The sequence below is a fragment of the Macrobrachium nipponense genome, chromosome 20 (genome assembly GCF_015104395.2).
Source record: "Macrobrachium nipponense isolate FS-2020 chromosome 20, ASM1510439v2, whole genome shotgun sequence".
Taxonomy (NCBI): Eukaryota; Metazoa; Arthropoda; class Malacostraca; order Decapoda; family Palaemonidae; genus Macrobrachium; species Macrobrachium nipponense.
In genome coordinates, this window is record NC_061089.1 from 21,811,765 (window position 1) to 21,839,349 (window position 27,585).

The 27,585-nt window shown below is 36.0% G+C and overlaps 7 protein-coding genes across 7 annotated transcripts; 6 read left to right on the forward strand and 1 right to left on the reverse strand.

The window, feature by feature from the left end:
- The first annotated feature begins 471 nt into the window (after positions 1 to 471).
- LOC135220797 (uncharacterized) lies at positions 472 to 2,183 on the forward strand. Its single transcript, XM_064258305.1, has 3 exons — positions 472 to 545; positions 1,221 to 1,331; positions 1,609 to 2,183. Exons 2-3 carry the CDS (start codon positions 1,226 to 1,228, stop codon positions 1,929 to 1,931), a joined length of 429 nt encoding a protein of 142 aa, XP_064114375.1. The 5' UTR covers positions 472 to 545; positions 1,221 to 1,225; the 3' UTR covers positions 1,932 to 2,183.
- A 4,638-nt stretch (positions 2,184 to 6,821) lies between these two features.
- LOC135220804 (uncharacterized) lies at positions 6,822 to 8,186 on the forward strand. The gene is made up of 3 exons (XM_064258318.1): positions 6,822 to 6,971; positions 7,321 to 7,431; positions 7,626 to 8,186. The coding sequence occupies exons 1-3, from the start codon at positions 6,884 to 6,886 to the stop codon at positions 7,946 to 7,948; spliced, it is 522 nt and encodes a 173-aa protein (XP_064114388.1). The 5' UTR covers positions 6,822 to 6,883; the 3' UTR covers positions 7,949 to 8,186.
- A 2,419-nt stretch (positions 8,187 to 10,605) lies between these two features.
- On the forward strand, positions 10,606 to 11,922 carry LOC135220813 (uncharacterized). The gene is made up of 3 exons (XM_064258331.1): positions 10,606 to 10,743; positions 11,041 to 11,151; positions 11,364 to 11,922. The coding sequence occupies exons 2-3, from the start codon at positions 11,046 to 11,048 to the stop codon at positions 11,675 to 11,677; spliced, it is 420 nt and encodes a 139-aa protein (XP_064114401.1). The 5' UTR covers positions 10,606 to 10,743; positions 11,041 to 11,045; the 3' UTR covers positions 11,678 to 11,922.
- A 2,444-nt stretch (positions 11,923 to 14,366) lies between these two features.
- On the reverse strand, positions 14,367 to 15,518 carry LOC135219843 (KRAB-A domain-containing protein 2-like). The gene has a single exon (XM_064256958.1). The coding sequence runs from the start codon at positions 15,516 to 15,518 to the stop codon at positions 14,367 to 14,369; it is 1,152 nt and encodes a 383-aa protein (XP_064113028.1).
- Positions 15,519 to 17,122: 1,604 nt separating this feature from the next.
- On the forward strand, positions 17,123 to 18,361 carry LOC135220815 (uncharacterized). Its single transcript, XM_064258346.1, has 3 exons — positions 17,123 to 17,266; positions 17,479 to 17,589; positions 17,802 to 18,361. Exons 2-3 carry the CDS (start codon positions 17,484 to 17,486, stop codon positions 18,113 to 18,115), a joined length of 420 nt encoding a protein of 139 aa, XP_064114416.1. The 5' UTR covers positions 17,123 to 17,266; positions 17,479 to 17,483; the 3' UTR covers positions 18,116 to 18,361.
- Positions 18,362 to 21,099: 2,738 nt separating this feature from the next.
- LOC135220820 (uncharacterized) lies at positions 21,100 to 22,434 on the forward strand. The gene is made up of 3 exons (XM_064258361.1): positions 21,100 to 21,217; positions 21,566 to 21,676; positions 21,872 to 22,434. The coding sequence occupies exons 2-3, from the start codon at positions 21,571 to 21,573 to the stop codon at positions 22,192 to 22,194; spliced, it is 429 nt and encodes a 142-aa protein (XP_064114431.1). The 5' UTR covers positions 21,100 to 21,217; positions 21,566 to 21,570; the 3' UTR covers positions 22,195 to 22,434.
- A 2,035-nt stretch (positions 22,435 to 24,469) lies between these two features.
- On the forward strand, positions 24,470 to 26,030 carry LOC135220827 (uncharacterized). Its single transcript, XM_064258374.1, has 3 exons — positions 24,470 to 24,583; positions 24,878 to 24,988; positions 25,476 to 26,030. The coding sequence occupies exons 2-3, from the start codon at positions 24,883 to 24,885 to the stop codon at positions 25,787 to 25,789; spliced, it is 420 nt and encodes a 139-aa protein (XP_064114444.1). The 5' UTR covers positions 24,470 to 24,583; positions 24,878 to 24,882; the 3' UTR covers positions 25,790 to 26,030.
- The last annotated feature ends 1,555 nt before the right edge of the window (positions 26,031 to 27,585 follow it).

Consider the following 27,585-nt stretch of genomic DNA (forward strand, 5'->3'; position numbering starts at 1 on the left):
TAAATTCAAGTATCTGCTTGTTAATTAATCTTACATCGGAGGAAAAATAAGAAAAATACAATTTTCCTAGAAACGTTCGGCAGATCTCACGTACGCTTCTTCTTCTCCCGTGCTGCACGGGGTATGACGATGGGTACGGGGCGGGGGCTGGGGGGCACGTTAATGGATGTGAATGACTGGACCTGGCGCTCTTTCGCAACCAGGCCCACTTGCGCAATCCATGGAATTCCAGCTACATGATTCTTGGGAATTCGCAGTTTTGCAGGTGCCAAGTAATTTAATACTTCGTAACGGAATGTCTTAGTCATAACATTAAATAATCGTATATCTTAATCGATTGTTGTTCCCAGTTTTGGAGCAAAGACGATAAAATATGATAAAATGAGCTCTCTCAGGCGACTCAGGAGAAAATGAATAAAGAATTGGGTAAGTGGTATCTCACCCGATCTTCCTTCCTCATAGGATATAAACATCTCGGTATCGCTTGTCTGTATCATAGACATAGTTTGTTCGTCAGAGAAGCAACAACGTTTTAACGAGCACAGGTAAGAATTCAGACAAGGGATAATTACATAATCATATAATTCTTTGCCTATGCATCTGAGCATTTTAGACAAGATTTCATTAAATTTGTTTCTGGCAAATCTAAGAGAAATTACTGAGAGGTTATTCATCCTGTAGCTCTATTCCGCCCATGTTTTTAAAACTCTGGAGATCATTCTATTACTCCTGACATTGAAACCCTTTGGTTCAATACCTGCTGTTAACTGTTTGAAAATGGGGATTCAGAAGATAGAGAATTCGATATAACAGTTTTGATTTCATTTGTAATGCTCCATATTATGATATTATATTCATCCAGTCATATATTTTAAAGAGATGAATATGTCCTCTGTTTTTATTGTTTTATGGAATTTAAGAAAAGCTTCAGTTGTTTAAAAGAGGTTTTTGGAACTTATTTTACGTCAATGAAAACATTATTAAAATTCATTATTTTCTTCTTGTAAATAAAAAGTTAACTCAGGTACTCGGTTTGATATACCATCCCTGGAATTATTTTCTGTTTTCGACTAAAATTGATAAAAAAAAAAAAATAATAATGCTCCAGGTAGATTGCTTAAGAATATTTTTGCATATATAAAAGCAAGTATGTGCTTACTGTTTTAGTTGATCATTGTGACAAATTTCCATCTAAATGTTTCCTTTCCTTTTCATTTCAGCCAAAATGAAATACCTAATTGTAGCCTCATTCTGCGTGGCAGTGGCTTTCGGGCAGAACACGATTCAACCAAAACCAAACGTCCGAACTTTGCCTGCTGAAGTCCGCAAAGGTTAGTATTTTTCATAATTCTTTTATGACTGAGAAATTGTCGGGACAGGCTATAATTTGTCTTAACTAGAATCATTAGTGAAGTACAAAAGTTAATCCACTGGATGTATTCTGTTTCTTGCATAGGATTAACTCAAATGTGACTTAAGAATCTATTATCAGTTCATTAATGTTAAATATCTACACACTTTAGCTTTATAGATTATTGAGCTATTTGTTGATTTATCAAATCTAATTTGATTACATCTATCATTAATGAACATTTTCTGGTTAAACAGAGGCTCCAGGACAATGCTACGGATTCACCGCCAAAAAGGCTTTCCCTGTGGGCCAGTCTTGGTCCCTGGCTCCCTTCTGTGGCAGAGCTACCTGCCTTCAACAAGGAAGCCAGCTGTTCGAAAAGGTAGAAGACTGTGGCTTTGAGCCCAAGCCATCTCCTGGCTGCAGAGTCGTGAACGAAGCCGACCAAGCTAAGCCATACCCAACCTGCTGCCCCGTGTACCAGTGCCAGCCAGGTGCCACCCTTCAGTACCCAACTGAGCAAGAGCTGAGGGCTGCTGCAGAGCAGGCTGCCAAAGCTGCACAAGGTGCCCAGGGATAATTGGTCACCCAGAGAATTTCTTGTCTACAACTGAGATGAGAATCTTAGTAGAATGAATGACAGGACATATTTATTAAATGTATTTTCTCATCCTTTTGTCAAGGACCATATTTTCCGATCAAGTTTTTGAATGTTTTTAAATCAAGAAGGAAAATGGAAAGGAAAAATAATCTTACCTGAAGAGGATCAATATGGATCTCAATATGTATTATATTTTTATACTCATTTTGAAAATATAGAAAATCATAACTATCTTCTGAGTTTCTCTGATCCGTTCAATGGAAATACCAGTTTTTCAAGAAAACTTATTAATAACTAACTTTCCAAAACCATGTATAAGAAAACGTATTTCATGAAGTAATGTAAATGAATTATTGTCTATAATCTTTGTGCTCAAACTTTCTTCACAAAGATGGAATGATACTTTGACCAAGCGAACATGGTAATACGAGGTGGATAAACGCTCGTCATTCTTAGATAAATAGTTATATAATAATATACAAGTATACTCAACCTAATTCACGTATCACTATTCATGAAACATGTTGGTTGTAGAAGATTCCCAGTCACCATTATGACAATTATTTCCGTATACTTTGAAAATGAGAAAGAATCAGCATCTGAGGTTAAGTGTACTATACCTGAGCTTTAAAAAAAATTTGCAAAAATGTCTGCAATTAACAGATTTATTACCACACAACAGACAAATAATGGTTTTTATGAATGCAAAGTGAACTATACCGCTAAGAATTAAAAGCGAAATTTCTCAACACACACGCACATGTATATATAGTATATACATACATATATATGCATATATACGTAAATATATATATGTGTGTGTGTGTATGTATGTAAATAAAAGTAATGCCACGGAGGAAAATGAAAAGACGAGAAATGCCGATATCTTTCGGGAATTCTCGTCTTTTCATTTTCCTTCGTGGCACCACCTTTATCTATACATAGCATCACATTTTATATATTTCGTGATCAAGTTATTCATATATATATATATATATATATATATATATATATATGCATGTATGCATGTATGTATGTATATATATGTATGTGTGTGTGTGTGTGTGTACTAGCTCCTCACCCCTCACACTTTTTTCCTGCATAAAATGTAAAAGTGGGATTTTCAATGTATTTTACTTTGATCGAAGTAACCCAAGAACATTTACACACTAATCTACGGGCATATATAAATGCAAAAAGTGTATATTGATAAAACTGATTGATATTATCATGCACAATATTGACAGAAGTTCTGTTAACTTGAGGAAATTATGATCATATATCAGAAAAAAAGTTACCTTTTAAAAACTACAGAAAATGCAATAACAACAATTCTTTTATACGACTTAAATCTATGATTTTACAAGTCTGCAAATATTAAAGTTAGTTACCTTAGAGACAATATCAAGAATGGAAATACATGCACGCGTGCCAAGAAGGACGATTTGAAAAATTTGCCACAATAAAATCAAATGGAATATAAAAAATCGATTGGTCCAAGATGCCAAGCCTATGAGCGCTGAAACACTGTCAAGGACGTCATCTGTCAGGAACTCTCATTCATACGCAAAGACCAGATCTCGTTTTGACTGAATCATTTGAATTCCCAAGTCATCGATATACTTCTTATTGGTTACTGAAGAATCAGTGCATACCCAATGAGAGGAAACTCTGATATGCTACAGGAAGTTGTTCTGGATTATAGAGTTACTTCATATCTACAGCTGTTATTATTTCCTGATCGACTGGTCTAAAAGAACATTAAAGGAAAGGCATAAGTAACACTGGTTTCATTTATCCTATCATATCATAGTTATAATTCAACATACCTAATTTAATCTCATAGAATCCTTGATAGGAATATCGCGGTATCTGGCATCTGCCAAAAACGCTCTTGCGTCACTGGAGGTGAACTTGCTTACCTCCGGGCACTAGGCGCTGTTTTTTTACTTTTTTTTCTGCACAGCCTCAGAGCGAGATGACGTATAATAGTTTCCGTTGCAGTCATTTATAACGTAACCGGAGGGAAGTCCGTATTTGGTTGTTGCATTTGTCCTTCAAGAGAGTAACGAACCTCAGCTTTTTATAACTTTGTCTTGAAAAGAAGTGCGAACGATGATCTCTGGAAAGAGAGAGATGGAACTGGTTTTACGAATAGTTCCTTTAGCCCACCAGATTTAAACTTGAGAATTTTGCCGTTTGATTTAACATTTTTTTTGAGTTTCTCAACAGCGTAGGGTCTGTCGTTTTGTTATTGTGAAGCTAAGTGATAAGAAAATGTATCTGAAATCTTTTAAAGAGAATTAAAAGTTTTGTTTTATATATAATGAAATTTCTGTCCGTTGGTTTGTTTGTTCGCTATGCACGCCCAGACTATGAAAACTGAGGCTACCAAATTTTCACCATAGACTTCCCTCTCCCCAAGGAAGGTTTTACTCAAAAGCCAAAATTCGAGGGCCGTTTCTACGGGGGTCATAACCCCTCTTTACCATACCCCTTCATTTTTAACAACTTTATATGTTAACAGCTGAGCTACCAAATATTTACCACAGACTCCCCTCCCCTCCCCTCCCCTCCCCTTTCCCTCCCCTCCAGGAAGGTTTTAGTCAAATCCGAAATTCGAGGGGCTGTTCCTAAGGTTGTCATAACCCCTCTTTTTTGTACCCCTCATTTTTTACAACTTTCGGAGTTGACATCTATGTAGAAGTGTTTCTATAGTTACAAACAGGCTCCCCAGAATATGTGGCCATAGGGCACCCTCAGTAGTAAGGAGGGCAACACCTCCTGGGAAAAAGGGCCCGAGGGTATTCCACTATATTAGAGGCAGGAGGCCTGTGCCCTTTCGACTTACTGACCATGGGAGAAGGGGGTTGTAGCCTACTAGCCATGACCTTGATAGTAGGGGGACACAGGCCCCTTTGAGAATTAGGGCCCAAATTTGGTACCATGAGTTAAGATAGATGACTACAAACACTTTTAACATCAATATCAGAGTTTAACTATAGGCTGAGTTTCATCAAGAGCCGCTTAAGGGAGGCCTCACTATGAAAACCTTTCCCGAGCAACCTTTCGTAACATGTATGCGCCTGCCGTCGGCTGGCAGTGCCTGACTGAGCCGGTTAGTGACGCAGGGGCATTGGCTGCGGAAAGATGTACGTCTACGTCATATAGAAGTGAATGTGAGTTCGATGACACGTCCAAAGGACGGGTACAGCTGCTAGCAAATATATATATATATATATATATATATATATATATATATATATATATATATATATATAATATATATATATATATAGCGGTAAGGTTTAAATGGAGACGTCTGTTTCATATTGGCGCTTATTCAAGGCAACGTTTCTGGGACCAGCCCATTTTTTAAGCTGAAAATTACGATAATAAAATAAAATAAAAATAATTACTCATCTAAAAAACACAATTACAATATATAAAGCAAATTACAAGAACACCAACGAAACTCATGTACCATTTCCAGTACAGGAAGGAATTCGAGTGACTAAAAATAAAAAACCAAACCATCGTTTTTATAAAGAGCGATTCGAAGACCACCAGCTGCTGCATTCAATATTGCCTCTGCATTCCTTTATAAAAACGATTGTTCCGAAACTGAACAACCAAAAAACCTCCACCCCTCTGTACTTGGCGTTAACAACAGAGATACCTTCCTGTTTTGTTTTTGTTTTGTAGTCACTCGTCTTCCTTCCTCTACTGGAAATGGTACTAGAGTTTCTATGGTGTTATTGTAATTCGCTTTATATATTGTAATTGTGTGTTTTTTAGATGAGCAATTATTTTCATTTTATTTTATTATTGTAATTTTCAGCTTGAAAATCGGCTGGTCCCTGAAACGTTGCCTCGAATAAACACCAATATGAAACAGACGTCTCCCTTTAAACCCTTACCGCTATGTATCCCGTTTGAGGCTTCCCCTTCGGTTTATATATGTATATATATGCATATATATATATATATATATATATATATATATATATATATATATATATTTATATGTAAATATGTATATATATATATATATATATATATATATATATATATATAAGCCAGTGGCCATTGAAATCGTACTACAACAGGATTAATCAGAGTAGGTTTTCCGAATCTAAGCAAGCTCTATGCCCTTCAAAGCACCATACATGAACCACCTTAATCAAGCAAATGTCAGATACATAATTTCTAGTATTGGTCTTATAGGTGCCATTTACTTTACCCTACATGGAGCGGACACACACACATATATATTATATATATATATATATATATATATATATATATATATATATATATATATATATATAAAATATAATATAACATAATATGTGTGTGTGTGTCCGCTCCATGTAGGGTATATATATATATATATATATATATATATATATATATATATATATATATATATATATATATATATATATATTCGTATATATAAGATTGTGGAGTGGTGCACCAAAATAGATTATATTTTGGTCTCAATGTAAATGAGTCAAATCATTTGATAATAAGAGAGAACACAAAAGCTTTAGCCATTCTAGGAAAAGATTCTTCCACAGTGGTATGTGGTAAGCTGATTAGACTAGCGGGTAAGAAGGCAGCTGGTCTTCTGCCGGTTTTTGCAAGCTCTTGCCAGCGGACTTCGACATGGTTTAGGGATGCGATTTTGTAACTGACGTTTCTGGGAATTTACTGAACGTTGCTGGTGCCGAAAAACAATTATTTTCTGCTTAGTGAAAAGTTCATCTTTAATAGCAAGTTATCTTTTACTTAAACTGGTTATTTGTCCAATTACGAAATGAATTGAAAAATTATCAATCTCTGATAAGAACGGGACATGGATGCCAAGATGGCGTAAGAAGAAGAGAGAACATTGGAGTATCTGGCATCTTCCAAGATCGTCCAACATGGGATATAAACAGTCGCAGGATCTTTGCTCGGTACAGAATACATCTACTACCCTTCAGTGTAGCATCAAAACTACAGTGACCCAAGGTAGGTAGTCAAAAGGATGGTTAATAGATAGTTAAATTCAGAAGAAGTTATGAATATTTACGTTTTCATGTACTGTTTCAACCCTGAACAATGAATATGTTCAGTATATATATTTTTTTATTCTATGTTGGCAAACATTGTTAAATGATGGTTCTGAGCAACTACTTTTGATATTGGACCGTCTTCATTCAATAAAATTGTATAAAAATAAGATTTTATTCTGAGTATTTCAATAAGGACGAAGAATCTTATAATTACCCTCAATCAGAAGTAACATTTAAATCTGCCAACAATTTCAGTAGGAAAATAAATTATCCATAGGTAAAGATTTTTTCCCTTTCTGTTCCAGCCAAAATGAAATTCCTAATTGTAGCCTCCCTCTGCGTTGCTGTGGCTCTTAGTCAGAACGTGGTTCAGCCAAAACCAAATGTCCGAAATTTGCCTGCTGAAGTCCGCCCAGGTTAGTATCTATCAACAATTTTTAATGCTTAAAATATGTCTTAAAATAAATAGGGATATTATTATTAATCAAATGCAATTAGTTTTTTATTCTTAAATAGTGAATCACGATTTTGCTATGTTGCTAACAGTCAAAGATAAAAAATTAACCTCAGCAATTAACGTATGCTAATGATTTCTTTTCCTATTGAACAGAGGCTCAAGGTCAATGCTACGGATTCACAGCCAAAAAGGCCTTCGCCGTTGGCCAGTCTTGGTCCTTGGCTCCATTCTGTGGAAGAGCCACCTGCATTCAACATGAAGGTAAACTCTTCGAAAAGGTGGAAGACTGTGGCTTTGAGCCCAAGCCATCTCCCGGCTGCAGAGTCAAGAACGAAGCCGACCAAGCTAAGCCATACCCAGCCTGCTGCCCCGTGTACGAGTGCCAGCCAGGTGCCACACTCCGGTACCCAACTCCAGAAGAACTGAGGGCTGCCGCACAGCAGGCTGCCAAGGCTGCACAAGGCGCCCAGGGATAAGAGGTCTCTCAGAATCGATCTAGTCCAGTTACCCACCAAAAAATCCAACGAAATCATTTATCAATTACTGTATAACTTGACAAGAATTCAAGGAGTTATGAATGAATGAAGTGCCAGTAAGCATATCATGAAAATGAATGGAAAGAAAAATTACCTTCGAAAGATCGTAGGCATTTACGATTACTAAACAGAGAATTTATATTTGTATTAATAAAGAAAATAAAAGATAATACTCAAATTAATCACCTTTTTCTAAACCTTTTATTACAAATCACTTTATTTAGAAATATCTATGAATTTTAAGTTTATCAACGATCTAAAACTCATTTGCAAAGCAAATATAAAAAAACATTTCGTAATGAAATAGATGCATATAAGTATCTGAGATTTTTTTTTGTATTGAATGACTTGTCTTTCACCTTTCCTCTTGTTTCTTTAACAACTTTTTTCATTTGAAAATTAGTATATCATCACTGAATTTATAAAAATAATTATTTCAAAAGGAATATAATCCGATATAAAGGAAAGGAAATTTCTAGCTTATAGTTTGCGATAATTTAAAATAATTTTTGGGTTATTAACCACAATCATTTGATGAGGCAAATGGAGAAATAACTATAACCCAATGGCATTTATTTATGTCCAATGTATTTGTAAACCTATTGAAAGTATGATAAGACTATGATACAGCACACACAAAAGATTAAAAGTTTAAGGATTAGTTACGCAAACAATTTATTTCATGATAGGCAGCTATGGTAGTAAATGAACGTCCTCCATAGCAGTAAGGTTGTGAGTTGTTCCAGGTTTATGGGTTTGCTGTTTGTATCCAAGAATTGTTCGCAACATCAGTAAAAAAAATAATAATAAATAAATCTTTTTTAAATTCCGCACAAAAATTTTGAAATTCAGGAACGACTTATTTGAGCTTTCATAATTAAAAATAATAATCTTTTTGTCACTTTTCGAAATCAAGGAAAGGTCAAGAGTACGTATAGGAGAGAATAAAAAAAAAGAATGTCAAAGAAGGCTTTCTATATTGATTTTTAATATCTACGAAAATTCCTTCAATTCTATTTCCCACCAAACTCCTAAAGAAGTTCTTCAACTGCCTCTTTCCTCACATCTTTCCCTGCTTTCGTGTTCTTATAAGTTTCCGTCACTGAGAAGCTAACGATTTTATTCTGCAAACGAAAACAATACCATTATTCACGATAAACAGAAAAACAATAGTGACGTGGACGATGGCACTTCTGGAACTTCTGAATTCAGACATTCATATAATATTATTCAGCTACAGTTAATAATGACTTATATTTGAAGAATATTAGGTTTATATAACAGAATGCGCAAGGAATAGCTCAATGGAAACACTGGTGGACGCTATGGCCCGCTAAACCATTTCCTAGAATTGACTACTTTGTCGCTTCAGCTGTGCTTGGATGGGAGGGGTGTGTCATCTTCGCTTAGCCCTGTGATATGAAGAGAGAGAGAGAGAGAGAGAGAGAGAGAGAGAGAGAGAGAGAGAGACACGGGGGTGGGGGGAGGAGTTATATTCCTGCTCTCAATTATTAATTACACCGTGGATTGCTGTAGCACACGGAAGGATGGGAAGAATTTCGTCCTTTTTTGTTCATCGTCGGTAGTTAATTCTGTATATTCTCTGCGCCTAGAACTGTAGCTATGACGTCAAGGTAGCATCTAAGATTTCAAGTGACTGCAATAATGTATCAGGCCTAAGTTTTTCTAATGTTTTTCTTGAATTGCTTCAATATTGAGCTCTCCTATAGATGAGAAGAGAAACATCAGGGAAGACGAGTTGTCCTCATCATGGCGTATAACTGAAGATATCCTTTCTTTTCGGCATTGAAATCACTACGACATTCGAATCTTCAAATATTGGGGAAGAGCGGAAGAATATTTTAAATCTGCTACTTTTACAACTATATCAGTTAACTATATCAGTTAATAATGATAGTAAAGACCCAATCACCTTCAGATTATTATTCATGAAATAATGAGCTGGAGGAAACAAAAGAAATCGTAAGTAGATTTTAGATTGCTCATATTTTTTTCAATGGAGTGTTAATTTGTGTCTATCCCATGGAAAGAAACTTCATAATCCATAGTATATATATATATATATATATATATATATATATATATATATATATATATATATATATATATATATATAAGTATGCATAATTATCGTCATTATTATCTTTACAGCCGTCTCCAACGCCAGGTGGTAAAAAAGGAAGGTTTCATGCCTTTCTTTTGCTGTATATACCATAAATCATTCATATCCATCTTATATTCTAACGCTTCTCAAGGAAGTATACAAGAATCTTGCAACTCTTCTGGTACCCATATCATTTGAAACTTAAGTAAAGCATGTAGCTGAAAGTAGAATACATGAAAGGTTGTCAGCTGAATCACCTGACAAATATGAAGAAAATTCAAATTTACGTGCAAATTTTCCCAAAACGAAAAACTAAGCAACTTTTTACCGCGCCATGCTCAGCAAGGCCTGGATGTCTCCCAGGGCAGACTCCGGGGAGTGAGCAACTGGACCTGTTTTTTGGACGGACGCTATTTTGCGCCACCTACTGGTTTTGAGTCACACCATTTCGTCACTAGGATTCCTGGGAAACTGGAAAAGCGTAAACATGGGGGTGTCTGGCATCTCTCTAGATCTTCACCTACTGGATATAAACAATCATAGGAACATTGTTTAGCACAGAACACACCGATCGCCCTTCAGTGTAGCATCACCACTACAGTCTCCTAAGGTGAGTATTCCATAGACCAAACAATGCCGTTATTTGTTACCGATAAAACTTTTGGAAGAAATTTTAAAGGCAACTTAGATGGCAAGTTCTCATTGTGAATTCTACTTATTACGTTTCACAAATTCCATATCATGTGAATTATTTGTAATATAGTAGGAAAGTGTAACATTTCATTATGGAATATTTCTGAAAAGAGTATTACCGAAATGAAGACATTTCTGATGAACAGCCACTGCTAAATAACGATACTATTTCGAAAATTTCCATCTAATAATCACTATTGTCTTTCTCTTACAGCCAAAATGAAATTCTTCATCATTGCCTCATTCTGCGTAGCAGTTGCTCTCAGCCAGGGTGTGATTCAGCCAAAACCAAATGTTCGAAATCTGCCTGCTGAAGTCCGCAAAGGTAGGTATCACCTAGATCAGTCTTGTGTTAAGAAATACATTATCCCTTCATACGGAAAGATAATCATTAGTTAACGAAATCATTGAGTAATTATTCATTAGATTTATAAACTGACTAGTCACTTCATTCAAAGGAAATAAAAAAAATACGATCCTCATTAAATTAATGGAAAATTTTCTAAAACATTCATGCATATCTTTGCATTCTAACAGAGGCTCCTGGTCAATGCTACGGATTCACTGCCAAAAAGGCCTTCCCTGTGGGCCAGTCTTGGCCCCTGGCTCCATTCTGTGGAAGAGCCACCTGCATTCAACATGAAGGCAAACTCTTCGAAAAGGTGGAAGACTGTGGCTTTGAGCCCAAGCCATCTCCCGGCTGCAGAGTCAAGAACGAAGCCGACCAAGCTAAGCCCTACCCAGCCTGCTGCCCCGTGTACGAGTGCCAGCCTGGTGCCACTCTCCAGTACCCAACACCAGAAGAACTGAGGGCTGCTGCAGAGCAGGCTGCCAAGGCTGCACAAGGTTAAATATTCTCTTATAAAGGTTCTAGTCTGTAACTGAAATGAATTCATGATGGATTGTATTTATTCAATGTATTTTCTCATCCTAATGCCAAGGACTATATATCTGCGATCAAGTTTAGAAAACAAAATCAATTCTGCAAATGGACTTTAGGAAAGAAAGGATTTTATTAGTGAAAGAGTGAATTTTGCATCTCATTATATATTATATTTTTATACATATTTGAAAATAAAAAGAAATTGTTAATGGACTTTTGAGTTTTTCTGATCCATTTAAACAAATGATAACTATGAAGAAGGAATATGAAAAAATAGTACTTTTGTTACCATATATAAAGAAAACGTGTTCCAAAACTCTTGTCAACACGTTTATATCAATATAATGCCACTTCTCAGTACACACTCATAATTATGCGTTACTACCGAATTGTGGATGTGCTAAAGGTCTGAGAATTTGATGCACTATGTCAGAAGTTAGGAAAGGACATATTGGTGGGTCGTGAAACCCTCTCTTTCATTCGATGATTATCATAGAATCACTGTGACTCTTACCTATATGAATGATTTTTTATTTATAATAATATTTATTGCAAAATTTAAATTCCGATGTAAAGGAGCTTAATAAGAAAGTGAAATTTTATACCGAATATTTTGCGATAATTTCAAGTATTTTTTTATTACTACCCAAAATCATTAAAAACAAAATATTTTGCTTCGATGATACAGAAGAATGAATAGTTATCACCCAAAGGCATTTCTTTATATCAAATATATTTACAAATCTTTTGAAAGTATATTAAGAATTTATGGCAATATGCATACATAAGAGACGAGATATATCTATTACGGGTTAAAGCTTGAGGGTTAGTGACAAATGCCGCGATTTCATGGCATAGTCAACGATAGTAGTAAATGGCTTCATTAACAACAATAATGTGAGTCCTTCCAGGTTTATGGGTTCCTGATTGTGTATCACAAAATTGTCCGAATCTCAGTAAAATAAAAAAAAATAAAAAAATAAAAATTCTTCAGAATAATTTTGATAGATCTCTCATCATTAAAAATGTTTATCACTGCGTCACTTTTCGTTGTGAGGCAAAGAAAAGAATAAAAAGGAAAACATTGAGAGAAATATGATTGTCAGAGCCAGTTTTTTTTTTTTATTAATTTTAATATCAGTGAAAATTACAGCAACTGTATTTTCTCACAAACTCCTCCTGAACTTCATCAGTTGCTTCTTCCCAGACGTCTCCCGCTTTCGTTTCCTTCAGTCAAAAAAGAAATAAGTGTTCCACAAAATTTCGATTTTTCTGTACGTGAATCATGGGCAATAATCGACGTGGATGGTGGCGCTGGTAGAACTCCACACTTCATGTATTTATATGATATTATTCATCTACAGTTGATAGTCATTTACGCTGGAAGGATATAAAGTTTGTGTTACAGAATGCGTACGGGATAGTTCTGTGTCAGGTCTAAAACTTGTGTACGAAATCTCCAAAGTCGATGGGTTGTACGACTCGACCCACTAAACCATTTCTTGGTGACGACTTCTGAAATGGAACAATTGCTTCAGCTCGGCTACGTGGAAGGCGATGTGCCCTCTTCTTTTACCTTCATGATTAGGAGAGGCAGGGAAAGAAATATTCCTCACGTCAGATACTACTGCTGTCGGGAAACGGAAGGATGGGCGAGAATTTCATCCTTCGTTCTCATTGTCGGTGGTAAATTTTGTATATTCAGGGACTCTATGCACTATGGTGGTCACAGGTAGCAACTAAGATCTCCAGTGACTTTAATGGTGTATGAGGCCCAAGCTGTTTTGATGTTTTTCTCTGAATTGTTTAAATATATGTCCTCCTGTAGAAGGGAAGAAAGACGTCTGGAAAGATGGGTGTTCGTCATACCGACGGATAACTTAAGATATCCTCTATTTTTGGCATTTGAATCGCGATACGACATTCGTCAGTTCAAATCTTATAGATGATCAGCATATTATTTTTAATAATATTTGCAGAGATTTTAAATCTGTTCCTTTGCAAAGGTGACACCCGGCTACTAGAGTAGTACGTTAACGACGAGAATAAAAGACTCAATCGCATTCACAATTATGATTCATGAGTTAATGAGACAACGAATACAATAACATTTCTGGCATGAACGAGCATTTATTGTTAATGTTTTTAGATTGCTTATAGTCCTTTCTATAGAGTGTTAATTTGCGTCTATCGCATGGAAATAAACTTCATGAAATATATATACACCAGAGGCAATGTAAGCTATATAATATATATATATATATATATATATATATATATATATATATATATATATATATATATACTATAAATACATACATATATATATATATATATATATATATATATATATATATATATATATATATATATGTTACGCAAAATGTGGATAATTGCCAAATGTGTACCTTTTGCGAGAAAGTTGCAAAATGTACACATTTGGAAATTGTGCTTGCCAAATGTAGATAATTATCTCCACATATGGCAAAATTTTGCCATATTTTAAAAAAAAGCAACGGCATTTTGCCCGATTGTACACAATAGGCAGAATGAAACAAGAATCAAAGAGAATTAGTATTTATTGTTCAAACTAAAATTATATAGTATTTATTAGTATTTATTGTTCAAACTAAAAGGGATTGACACTACTTTAACACTTAAATATTGCTACAAGAACGACCAGGGTGGCAACGAGAGTTACATTTTAACAGCTTATTTGTGCAGGAGCATCTGGAAGCTGTGCAATTTGTTTTACAGGCACACATCACATACCCTTGGCCTCCTGTGTACCTGGTTACAGCGGTTCTCAAAGCCATTTCAACGTCGGGAACCTCATCTGGGGTGAGGAGCTTCTCCTTAACGGGGTCCATGTCAGCTGCCGTGTACCGGGTGGTTATGCGTCCTTCTCTGCAGCCTACCTGGTACAGGTCCTCGTCTCTCTGCAGTACCGCAACCAGGAGGTTCCTGCTGTCACTCGGCCCACGATCAAACTCGGGAACTTTCAGCGTCGCGTTGTCACCCACTTGTAGGGCACTTAAGAGGTGTTTTGTCTTCCTTGTCATTCTAAGTGCGGTTTTTTCTTGGCCGGCTGCAGCCAGTTGCCGAGCTTCAGCGAATTGCAGCGCCTCTTCTCCATCTCGTTCCTCTTCTCCTTCCTGTTCCTCCTCTCCTTCTTGTTCCTCTTCATCAGCCGCCCCTTCGGCTTCATTTTGGAGGATGGTGTCTAAATATTCTTCAGTTCTTATATTGCCGAGCATATTAGGTGGAATAACAGTGGATGATAGGCCTACCTTGGGTTCGATCCCGAACATGACTTTAAACGGACTTGTTTTTATGGTTTCATGTTCCGAAATGTTTATTTGCCACTGGACAAAGTGGACCCCAACCATCCACATGCTGGACTTGTTTTCGTGCATCCAAATTTTTAATTTGTCTTGAATGACTCCATTCAATCTTTCAACTGCACCTTGGCTTTGTGGGTGGCGCGGCCGACCAGTGACGAGCTTAAGTTCAGGCTTATCCGAGTGCAGGATAACGGGAGCGCCAAAGGTGAAAAATATTGGGAGAAGCGTGTTAGCAACCTCCTCAGCTCGTTTTGATGTAAGGGGCCGCAGCACACAAAACTTCCTGAAATGGTTGATGAAGGTCAGAATATATTTAAATTCCCCATCAGGTAATGTTTGAAAATTGATCAAGTCAATTTGGCATCGAGAAAAAATAGTCTCGCTTCTAACAGGCTTCACCACCAGACCATTATGTACTCTACGTTTTTTCTTCTCTTGACACTCAATGCAAAAACTTATGAACATCTAGCAGCACTGCATAGTCAAATTAGCCCACTTCTTTTGTCCTTTGAAAGTTTTCTTTTCACCGACATGACCCACAACTGAATGCGCGGACCGAAATGACCTGATGAACTTCCTCAAAGCACACTATAAACTTAAATTCAGTTTCCATCCTTTACGCTTCCGAATAAGTCGGTCATCGTCACCAACTCTGAGAATTTCGAATCTTTTTTTTCATATTATAGTCATCGATGGTTTTAGGCCCTTCCTTTTCAATTTTAAGTAGCTGAGCTATCCACTGTGCACGTTTCTCTTTCCGAGGAATGACCACATTGCCATTCTTAGACTGTAATAAGTTGTCCAACTTCTGCTCAAACTGCTCTTTAAAATCCGACATGACACTTGTGAGTTGGTAGGACAGACCTCTGTTGTAGCAGGGAAGATGAGTGGGCGAGACGGTAGTTGCTACTGAGCTGGTAGATCTGGTTTAAGTGCCCTCCTCCTTGCCCAACTGCACGATTTCAGCTCGTACACAAGAAGTGTTTCATATTAGTCTGTCTTAGTCTGAGAATTTCGAATCTTCTGCTCAAAATCTGTTAACATTTGGCAAAATACTGTTGCAAAATCGTGTTAACATTTAGCAAAATGTCCTTGCAAAAAGTAGAAAAACTGCCAATTGTGTACATTTTGCATTCAATTTTGCCTATTGTGCACAATCGGGACCAAGCGCTGCAAATTGTACACAATAGGCAAAATTAATTGCAAAATGTACACATTTGGCAATTATCCACATTTTGCGTAACATATATATATATATATATATATATATATATATATATATTATATATATATATATATGTGTGTGTGTGTGTGTGTGTGTGTGTGTGTGTGTGTGTGTGTGTGTGTGTATGTGTGTGTTTTATACGATCATAAGTAACACGTGAAGATTGTATATCAAGAGCCAGCAGGAAAAATGAAAAGCAGCAGTACCTAGCGCTTTCGTGTATTCTTGATACACCTCATCAGAGTACAATATATAAAAGAATGAAAAATAGCTTCGAAATATGAAAGGTAAACAAAAAACAAAAAAGTAAAATACAGAGCAATCAAACAGCCTAGTCAAGAATCAAATGGTCCACAGCCTAGAATTACACTTTGATTGTTCTGTATTTTACTTTTTTGTTTTTATGTTTACCTTTGATATTCGAAGCTAATTTTCATTCTTTTATATATTGTACCCTGATGAGGTGTATCAAGAATACACGAAAGCGCTAGGTACTGCTGCTTTTCCTTTTTCCTGCTTGCCCTTGCACATTTTACTAGGTATGACTCTTGTAACTTTTCTTGCACCCATTTCATTTCATCTTGAGTATTGCATGTAACTGAAGGTAGAATATTTGAAAGCTAATATAGTGAATCACCTGACAGATATGGAGAAAGTTCGAATTTCCACGACAATTTCCCATAACGCAATACCACTCAACTTTTTTGCGGGCCAGCCCAAGCAAGGACTGGAGGGCTCCAAGAGCATGCTGGGAGGGAACAACTAGACCTATTTTGCCAACATAATATTTTGCTCCACCTACCGGCTCAAGTTAGTCCTACAGTTTCGTCACTAAGATTCCTGGGAATTTAGGAAATGCGTAAATATTGGTGTATCTGGCATCTCTCAAGATCTTCGCTCATCAGATATAAACAGTCACAGGAACGTCGGTCAGCACAGATCACACATAACTTCATTCAGTGTAGCATCAACACTACAGTCAGCTGAGGTGAGCATTCGAAAGCCCAAACGATTCCATTATTTGTTTTACATAAATTTTTAGAAGATATTTTATTGGCAGCTTATTTGGCAAGTTCTCGTTGTGAATTCTACTTGTTACGTTTCACAAAAGTGTATTTCTGCCATGTAAATAACCACACCTGACAACGGTGCGATTTCGTAAATTTCCACCTAATAATCACTAATGTCTTTCTGTTGCAGCCAAAATGAAATTCTTCATTGTCGCCTCATTCTGCGTGGCAGTTGCTCTTAGCCAGAATGTGATTCAGCCAAAACCAGATGTTCGAAATCTGCCTGCTGAAGTCCGCAAAGGTGGGTATCACCCAGATCAATCTTGTATTAAGAAATACATTCTTCCCTTTATATGGAAAGATAATCATTAGTTAAGCGAAATCATTGAGTAATTATTCATTAGATTTATGAATTCACTAGTCACGTCATTCAAGGAATATAAAAAAATGAGGTCATTATCAAATTAATGGATATTTTTCTGAGATATTCTTTATAACTTTATGTTCTAACAGAGGCTCCAGGTCAATGCTACGGATTTACTGCCAAAAAGGCCTTCGCCGTTGGCCAGTCGTGGCCCCTGGGTCCCTTCTGTGGAAGAGCCACCTGCATTCAACATGAAGGCAAACTCTTCGAAAAGGTGGAAGACTGTGGCTTTGAGCCCAAGCCATCTCCCGGCTGCAGAGTCAAGAACGAAGCCGACCAAGCTAAGCCATACCCAGCCTGCTGCCCCGTGTACGAGTGCCAGCCAGGTGCCACCCTCCAGTACCCAACACCAGAGGAACTGAGGGCTGCTGCAGAGCAGGCTGCCAAGGCTGCACAAGGTTAAATATTCTCTCATAAAGGTTCTAGTCTATAACTGAAATGAATTCATGACAGAGCGTATTTATTCAAAGCATTTTCTCATCCTAATGTCAAGGACTACAATTCTGCAAACAAGTTTAAAAATCAAAATCAATTCTGTAAAGGAACTTTCTGAGATAGAAATGATCTTACTAGAGAATGAGGGAATTTTGCATCTCATTATATATTATATTTTTATACATATTTGAAAATAAAAAGAAATTGTTACGGACTGTTGAGTTTTTCTGATCCATTTAACCAAATGACAAACTATGAAGGAGGAACATGGAAATAGCATTGTTGAGCGCATATATAAAGAAAATGTGTTTCTAAACTCTTGGCAATAAATTTATGTCAATATAACCCCACTTCTCAGTACACACGTACAATTATTCATTTATTACCGAATTGTGGATGTGCTGAAGGTCTGAGAATTTGATGCACTACTTCAGAAGTTGGAGAAGGGCATAGTGGTGGGTCGTGAACCCCTAGTGAAAAAAAAATGACCTACAAGTGGCATATGAGTCTCTCTTTCTGGAGACCAACAACAACAATATATGTCATTTTAAAGAGGACTTTTCTTGTAGTGGTAGAAGTGACATGATCAGAATATCGCTGCCATAGCAAGTGCCACGTTTTTGGGTATAAATATTTTTGCAGGAGTAAATGTCACTTCAATGGTAAATAAAGCACTTCTCCTGAGGACCAAAGCAACCAACGGTAAATAAAATGAACAGCATACTCTCCGTACGAACAGCATCCTCACTATGCTGCATGGTGTACAAGGTACCAAGTACGAGCGATAAGTATAACAGAGAAGGAGGATAAGAAGAAGCATAAAGTGTTTTATATACTGAATGAAAACGGCTTTGGATAGCTCATCCCTCCCACTTTTCTTAAAGATAATATACAATGTTTTTCTTTAAGCAGCCTTAAACACGCTCACGCCCATCCTCACACTTTTGTAAATGCTTTGCAATAAAATCAAATGGAATATTAACTTATTGGTCCTAGGTATCAATCCTGTGAGCGCTTATTAAATGTCTATCGCGGACGTCAGCTGTCAGGAATTCTCATTCATACGGAAATACCTGACATCGCCTTAAATGAATCATTTGAATTTCCAAGTCTGCGATATACTTCTTGTTGATAACGAAGGGATCAGTGCATACACTATAAAAGGAAGCCCGGTTTTGCTAGAGGCTGTTCTGCTTCTTGTTACTTCATATATACGGTTGTTATTATTTCCGGAACGATTGATCTTAAAGCATAACAGAGGAAGAGCGTAAATAACTCTCTAATTTCATTTGTTCTATTATATAGTTCAATCACAACTATGATAAGATATCCCTATGTATTTTATCTAGTAGAATCCTTGATATGGATATTGTCTCATGTGGCAACTGTCTCATAAGGTCTTGCGTCATTGGAACTGAACTCGTTTAGCTCTGGGCACTTGACGCTTTTTTTTTTTTTTTTTGCATAGTCTCGATGCCAGTTGACTAGTAATACCTTTCTTTGCAACAATTGATAGCGTAACCGAAGGGTAGTCCAGATCTTGTTTATTTGTCCTTGAAGAGAGTAACGTACCTTAGTTGTTTATCCTTATTGGTCTTAAAAAAGAAATATGTTGATCTTAAGAACGAGACGAATTGAACTGGTTTAGCGATGATATTACTTTGAGGCACTTGATTTAAAATTTGGAATTTTGCCATCAGATTTACCCGAATTATTCATGAATTTCTTCAACAACATTTGGTCTATAGTTTTGTTATCGCGAAATTAAAGGATAAGAAAGCTTGTCTGAAATACTTTCGCTTGAACGTGAATTAAAAATTATATGTTTAAAAAACTCGAATGATAAGAGGGTAATGTTACGATAACAAAGACAGCTATCACAGTGTAAGTTACTGAATATTTTTCCTAATATACTATGTATGTATGTATGTATATATATATATATGTGTGTGTGTGTGTGTGTATTTTATACACACACACAAACACAAACACACACACACACACATATATACATTATACATATATATATATATATATATATATATATATATATAGTATCTATATATGGTTAGCAAATGTTAATGGTTATAAGAGTAAAAGAGTAAGGTTCTTGGATACGAAAAAGTGCTTTGTCCATCAACGCCCCTTAGATAACCAACCTTAGTCAAGCAAATCCCAGATATGTTACTTTTAGTGTGATTTGGTATATGTGCCACTGATATTTTAGCAAATTATCATATATCACTTCTTACTGCGATGAATATATATATATATATATATATATATATATATATATATATATATATATTTATATATATATAATATATATAACGTATATATATATATATACGTATATATATATATATATAAATATATATATATGAAGATAATATAAATTATATATTATATATTAATATTATATATTATATATACAATATATATATATAAAATATATCTATATATATATATATATATATATATATTATAATATAATATGAAGTATTACATTCATACGTTGTAAAGAGAGTGCACCAAAATTTATTATAATTTGCTATTAGAATGAATCAGTCGAAGATTTTGATTTTAAGATAGAAAATAAAAACTTTAGTCATTCTAGGAAAAGATTCTTCTACTGGGGCATGCGGTACGGTGATAAGACTAGTGGGCAGGGAGGCAGCTCCTCTGCCGGTTTTTGCAAGCTCTTGCCAGTGGGACTTTGACTTGCATTTCTGTATGCTATTTCGTAACTGACGGTCTTGGGAATTTACTGAACGTTGCTGGAGCCGAAACGTCGTTAATTTCTACTTCGTGAAAAGCTTGTCTTTAATAACACCTAATGCATTAATCCAACTGTTTGTATACTGCATTACAAAATGAATGAAAAATTTCTCAAGCTCTGATATGAACTGGACATGGATGCACAGATGGCGTAAGAAAAAGAGTGAACTTAGGAGTATCTGGCATCTCCCAAGATCGTCCAACATGGGATATAAACAGTCGCAGGATCCTTAGTCGTTACAGAACAAGACAACTACCCTTCAGTGTAGCATCAACATTACGGTGACCCTAGGTAGGTAGTCAAAAGGATCGCTAATAGGTAGTTAAATTCAGAAGTTTTGAATATTTGTTTTCATATATTGTTTCAACCCTAAACAATTAATATGTTCAGAATATACATTTATTTTATTCTATATTTGAAAACATTGTTACCTGATGATTCTGAGCAACTACTCTTGATATCATGGAAATTATAATAGACATTTCTGACCGTCTTCATTCAATAATATTGTATAGAAATGAGTTTACTGAGTACTTCAATAGGGATGAGAAACATTCAGAAGTAACATTATAATTTGCCAACGATTACAATATGAAGCTAAATCATTCATTAGTAAAGATTTTTCCTTTTCTGTTACAGCCAAAATGAAATTCCTGATTGTAGCCTCCCTCTGCGTTGCTGTGGCTCTTAGCCAGAACGTGGTTCAGCCAAAACCAAATGTTCGAAATTTACCTGCTGAAGTCCGTCCAGGTTCGTATCTATCAGCAATATCTAATTTTTAAAATAAATTTATTTTTAACATAAATAGGAATATCATTATTAATCAAATGCAATTAGCTTTTTATTCCTAAATAGTGAATCAACATTTGGTTATGTTGCAGTCAAAGATAGAAAATTAATGTCTACAATTATCGTATACTAATGATTAATTTTCCTATTGAACAGAGGCTCAAGGTCAATGCTACGGATTCACAGCCAAAAAGGCCTTCCCTGTTGGCCAGTCTTGGTCCTTGGCTCCATTCTGTGGAAGAGCCACCTGCATTCAACATGAAGGCAAACTCTTCGAAAAGGTGGAAGACTGTGGCTTTGAGCCCAAGCCATCTCCTGGCTGCAGAGTCAAGAACGAAGCCGACCAAGCTAAGCCATACCCAGCCTGCTGCCCCGTGTACCAGTGCCAGCCAGGTGCCACACTCCAGTACCCAACTCCAGAAGAACTGAGGGCTGCGGCACAGCAGGCTGCCAAGGCTGCACAAGGCGCCCAGGGATAAGAGGTCTCTCAGAGTCGATCCAGTCCACTTACCAAAGAGAAATCCGTCGTAATAATTTATGAATAAATGTATAACTTAACAAGAATTCGAGGAGTTATGAATAAATGAAGTGCCAGTAAGCATGTCCTGAAAATGAATGAAAAGAAAAATTACCTTCGAAAGAGAACAGGCATTTACGATTACGAAACAGAGAATATATATTTGTATTAATAATGAAAATAAAAAAGATACTCAAATTAATCACCTTTTTCTAAATCCTTTATTACAAATCACTTTATTTAGAAATGTTTATGAAATTCAAGATTATCAACGATCTAAAATTGATTTGCAAAGGCAAAACATTGAAAAACATTTCATTATGAAATAAATGCTTATAATTAACTGAGAATTTTTTTAATTAAATGACTCGTCTTACACCTTTCCTCTTATTTCTTTATCTACTTTCTTTCATTTGAAAATTAGTATATCATCACAGTAAATCTTACAATAACTAAGATTTTTAATTTATAATATCAATAATTATTTTAAAGGAAATATAATCTGATATAAAGCCACTGAATAAGGAAATGAGATTTCGTAGGATATATTTTTCTATGATTTTAAGGAATCTTTTGGTTATTACCCAAAATCATTAAAAAGGAAACCTTGCTTCGATGAAGCAAAAGGACGAATAACTATCACCCAAAGGCATTTCTTCATATCCAACATATTTGTAAATCTATTGAAAGTATATTAAGACTATGGAACAGTACACATAAAAGATTAAAAGTTTAAGGGTTAGTTACGCAAACAATACGAAAACAATACCATTATTCACGAGAAAAAGAGAAACAGAAAAATAATGGTGACGTAGATGATGGCACTTGTGGAACTTTTGACTTCAGATATTTTATACAATATTATTCAGCTACAGTTCACAATGACTTACACTAGAATGTATTCTCTAGTGTCTTTGGGTGGGTGCAACGGCCCGCTAAACCATTTCTTGGAATCGACTTCTGCTTTGCTTTAGCTGGCCTCGGGTGGGAGGGGGCGTGTCATCTTCGCTCACCCCTTATCTAGGAGAGATCTGCTCATGTGTCTAACGTCGCGTTTTGCTGTAGAGACGTAAGGATGAGTAAGAATTTCGTCATTTGTGTTCATCGTCGGTGGTTAATTCTGTATATTCTCAGCGTCTAAGAACTGTAGCTATAGTGTCAAGGTGACATCTAAGATTTCAAGTGACTGCAACTGTGTATAAAGCCCAAGTTGTTCCGATGTTTTTCCCTGAATTGCTTCATTTTGGATCCTCCTATAAATGAAAAGAGAAACATCTGGAGAGACGAGTTGTCGTCATCCCGATGTATGATTGAAGGTATCCTTTGTTTTTGGCATTGAAATTACTACGACAGTCGAATCTTCAAATCTTCGGGAAGAGCGGAAGAATATATTCTATTATATAATATTTGTAGATATCTTAAATCTGCTACTTTTACAACTATATCAGTTGACTATATCAGTTAACAACGATAGTAAAGACCCAATCCCCTTCAGATTATTAATAAAAAACCACAATGAACTGTAAGAAACAAAAACAAATCGTTAGTAGATTTTACATTGCTTGTATTTTTTTCTATGGAGTGTTAATTTATACTTATCCTATAGAAAGAAATTTCAAAATACATAGTACACACACACACACACACACACACACACATATATATATATATATATATATATATATATATATATACATATATATATATATATATATATGTATATATATATATATATATATATATATATGTATTTATGTATGTATGTATGTGTGTGTACATATGTATATACATATTTATACTTATCGTTATCATTATCTTTATACTCGCCTCAAACGCCATATGATACAAAGGGAAAGTCTCCTCCCTTTCTTTTACTTTGTGTACCATAAATTACTTATATCCATCTAATGTTCTAATAGTTCCATATGGAAGTATGCAAGAATCTTGCAACTCTTCTGGTACCCATATCATTTGAACTTAAGTAAAGCATGAAGCTGAAAACAGAATTCATGAAAGGTTGTCTGTCAGCTGAATCACCTGACAAATATTAAAGAAGTTCAAATTTCCACGCAAATGTTCCCGAAACGAAAACCAAATCAACTTTTTAACGGGTAGACTTCGGGGAGGGAGCAACTAGTAGTCCTATTTTTTGCAAGCACGCCACCTACCGGTTTTAAAGTCGAGACATTTCGTCACTAGGATTCGTGGGAATTTGGAAAAGCGTAAACATTGGGGTGTCTGGCATCTCTCTAGATCTTCTCCCACTGGATATAAACAGTCATAGGAACGTTGTTCACCACAGAAGAAAGAGATCGCCCTTCAGTGTAGCATCACCACTACAGTCTCCTAAGGTGAGTATTCCATAGACCAAACAATGCCGTTATTTGTTACCGATAAAACTTCTGGAAGACATTTTAAGGGCAACTTAAATGGCAAGTTCTCGTTGTGAATTCTTCTTATTACGTTTCACAAATTCCATATCATGTAAATTATTTGTAATAAAGTCAGAAAGTGTAACATTTCATTATGGAATATTTCTTAAAAGAGTATAACAAAATGAAGACATTTCTGATGAATAACCACTGCTGATAACGATACTATTTCGAAAATTTCATTCTAATAATTACCATTCTCTTTTCTTGCAGCCAAAATGAAATTCTTCATCATCGCCTCATTCTGCGTAGCAGTTGCTCTCAGCCAGGGTGTGATTCAGCCAAAACCAAATGTTCGAAATCTACCTGCTGAAGTCCGCAAAGGTAGGTATCATCAAGATCTGTCGTGTGTTAAGAAATACATTCTTTCCTTTATACGGAAAGATAATCATTCGATTTATAAACTGACTATACTCTGTTTTTTTTCCATCTGTCCATCCGCCTATGGTGTTTTTGTATGGTAACACTGCGTCCCGGGCTTTAGATAGTTGTATTCAGCTTACATTCAACGATTATAGTAACATCCTATTTCGAATATTAACGGTGTAATTCACATACAGTAAATCATTAAAACCCTTTTCAGTTGCAAACGTACGCCCAGATATCCTTTTATTTACCTAAAACTTACACATAGCGTAATTATCTAAAGCCTGGGACGCAGTGTTGCCATACAAAAACACCACAGACGGATGGACAGATAAAAAAAACAGAATATAGTCATTTCATTTAAGGAAGATAAAAAAAATACGATCCTCATTAGATTGATGGAAAATTTTCTGAAACATTCATGCATATCTTTGCATTCTAACAGAGGCTCCAGGTCAATGCTACGGATTCACTGCCAAAAAGGCCTTCCCTGTGGGCCAGTCTTGGCCTCTGGCTCCCTTCTGTGGAAGAGCCACCTGCATTCAACATGAAGGCAAACTCTTTGAAAAGGTGGAAGACTGTGGCTTTGAGCCCAAGCCATCACCCGGCTGCAGAGTCAAGAACGAAGCCGACCAAGCTAAGCCCTACCCAGCCTGCTGCCCCGTGTACGAGTGCCAGCCAGGTGCCACCCTCCAGTACCCAACACCAGAAGAACTGAAGGCTGCTGCAGAGCAGGCTGCCAAGGCTGCACAAGGTTAAACATTCTCTCGTAAAGGTTCTAGACTGTAAATGAAATGAATTCATGACGTAAAGTATTCTTTCAATGTATTTTCTCATCCTAATGTCAAGGATTATATTTCTTCGATGAAATTAAAAATCAAAATCAGTTCTGTAAAGGCACTTTCAAGGAAGAAATGATTTTATTAGTGAAAGAGTGAATTTTGCATCTCATTATATATATTTTTATACATTTATGAAAATAAAAAGAAACTGTTATTGACTTTTGAGTTTTTCTGATCATTTAACCAAATGACAAACTAGCAAGAGGGCATATGAAAAAAAAAGTACTTTTGTTACCATATATAAAGAAAACGTGTTCCAAAACTCTTGGCAACAAGTTTATATGAATATAACGCCACTTCTCAGTACACACGCACAATTATAAGTTAACTACCGAATTGTGGATGTGCTGCAGGTCTGAGAATTTGATGCACTACGTATGAAGTTAGCGAAGGGCATAGTGGTGGGTCGTGAAACCCTCTCTTTCATTTGATAATTATCATAGCATCACTGCGACCCTTCCCTATAACAATAATTTTTAAGTTATAATACAATATTTATTTCAAAATTTTCGAATTCCAATGTAATGGAACTGAGTAAGAAAGTGAAATTTTATACCGAATATTTTGCGATCATTTCAAGTAATTTTTTTATTATTACCAAAAATCATTAAAAACAAAATATTTTGCTTCGATGATACAGAAGAATGAATAGTTATCACCCAAAAGCATTTCTTTATATCAAATATATTTACAAATCTTTTGAAAGTATATTAAGACTTTATGGCAATATGCATATATAAACATGGGGGGATTATCCCTCCAGTCATTCATAAGGTAAGCGTGGACACGAAACGGAAGGCAGACCCCATAACTCCATTACACACACAACTCTCTCTCTCTCTCTCTCCCGGCAATCACCCCATCTCTCTCTCTCTCTCTCTCTCTCTCTCTCCATTCTAACAGGTAATGAAAATGAGAGAGTTGCATCATAACATAACGTTTATTTACAAGAATAAATCAATTAACTAAGTAATCCAGTCTTACAGACTAACTTAAAACTACTCATTGTCAAGTCACCCCAAAAGGTCCACACCTTTCCCTGGGAACTCTGTCCCACCGAAATCCAGAACCGTCTGCCAAAGATACAGAACACATCCCGGTAAGTACACACACAAGTTTAAAGACAAAGTTAATAAAATGGAACATCTTACAAGATATCAAACAAGCCACCCCTTTAGCTAAAGTAAAGGTAACACTTACCCATTTCCAACCGGACACCAAACACTATGTCACAAAAAACTCCCCCGGCGAACGCCACGGCATCTTTGCCTATGACTCGAAGCCCTCTGTCAAAATCCCTCCCATAGGCTTGGGTATGAACGCTTTTAACAGAAAGAGGCGCACACGCACATACGAACACACAGTTCGCTAGCACCTCGCGGTTCTAGCTGCATCTAGTTTCACAAAGGCACTTTGGGAAGAGTTCATAAACTGTCGTACATTGACTTCCTGAACTAAGCACTTTTATCTCACGCCATCCCCTAGAAACTCATTCATCAGCTATTCTCAGGTCGTTACTCTGCCCTGTCCTCCACATTCCACAGGTTACAGAGAATGCACGAACAATATATTATTAATCAAAACCCTATGTCTTACACATACATAACAGACGAGATATATCTATTACGGTGAAAAGTTTGAGGGTTAGTGACAAATGCCAGCGATTTCATGGCATAGTCAACAATAGTAGTAGTAAATGGCTTCATTAACAAC

Bases quoted from the DNA above. Each gene is read 5' to 3' on its own strand.
- LOC135220797 (XM_064258305.1), top strand. From the start codon at position 1,226: ATGAAATACCTAATTGTAGCCTCATTCTGCGTGGCAGTGGCTTTCGGG. The intron at 1,332-1,608 runs GTTAGTATTTTT...CTGGTTAAACAG, and splicing joins GCCTGCTGAAGTCCGCAAAG to AGGCTCCAGGACAATGCTAC.
- LOC135220804 (XM_064258318.1), top strand. From the start codon at position 6,884: ATGGGATATAAACAGTCGCAGGATCTTTGCTCGGTACAGAATACATCT. The intron at 6,972-7,320 runs GTAGGTAGTCAA...TTTCTGTTCCAG, and splicing joins CAAAACTACAGTGACCCAAG to CCAAAATGAAATTCCTAATT. The intron at 7,432-7,625 runs GTTAGTATCTAT...CCTATTGAACAG, and splicing joins GCCTGCTGAAGTCCGCCCAG to AGGCTCAAGGTCAATGCTAC.
- LOC135220813 (XM_064258331.1), top strand. From the start codon at position 11,046: ATGAAATTCTTCATCATTGCCTCATTCTGCGTAGCAGTTGCTCTCAGC. The intron at 11,152-11,363 runs GTAGGTATCACC...GCATTCTAACAG, and splicing joins GCCTGCTGAAGTCCGCAAAG to AGGCTCCTGGTCAATGCTAC.
- LOC135219843 (XM_064256958.1), bottom strand. From the start codon at position 15,518: ATGTTCATAAGTTTTTGCATTGAGTGTCAAGAGAAGAAAAAACGTAGA.
- LOC135220815 (XM_064258346.1), top strand. From the start codon at position 17,484: ATGAAATTCTTCATTGTCGCCTCATTCTGCGTGGCAGTTGCTCTTAGC. The intron at 17,590-17,801 runs GTGGGTATCACC...ATGTTCTAACAG, and splicing joins GCCTGCTGAAGTCCGCAAAG to AGGCTCCAGGTCAATGCTAC.
- LOC135220820 (XM_064258361.1), top strand. From the start codon at position 21,571: ATGAAATTCCTGATTGTAGCCTCCCTCTGCGTTGCTGTGGCTCTTAGC. The intron at 21,677-21,871 runs GTTCGTATCTAT...CCTATTGAACAG, and splicing joins ACCTGCTGAAGTCCGTCCAG to AGGCTCAAGGTCAATGCTAC.
- LOC135220827 (XM_064258374.1), top strand. From the start codon at position 24,883: ATGAAATTCTTCATCATCGCCTCATTCTGCGTAGCAGTTGCTCTCAGC. The intron at 24,989-25,475 runs GTAGGTATCATC...GCATTCTAACAG, and splicing joins ACCTGCTGAAGTCCGCAAAG to AGGCTCCAGGTCAATGCTAC.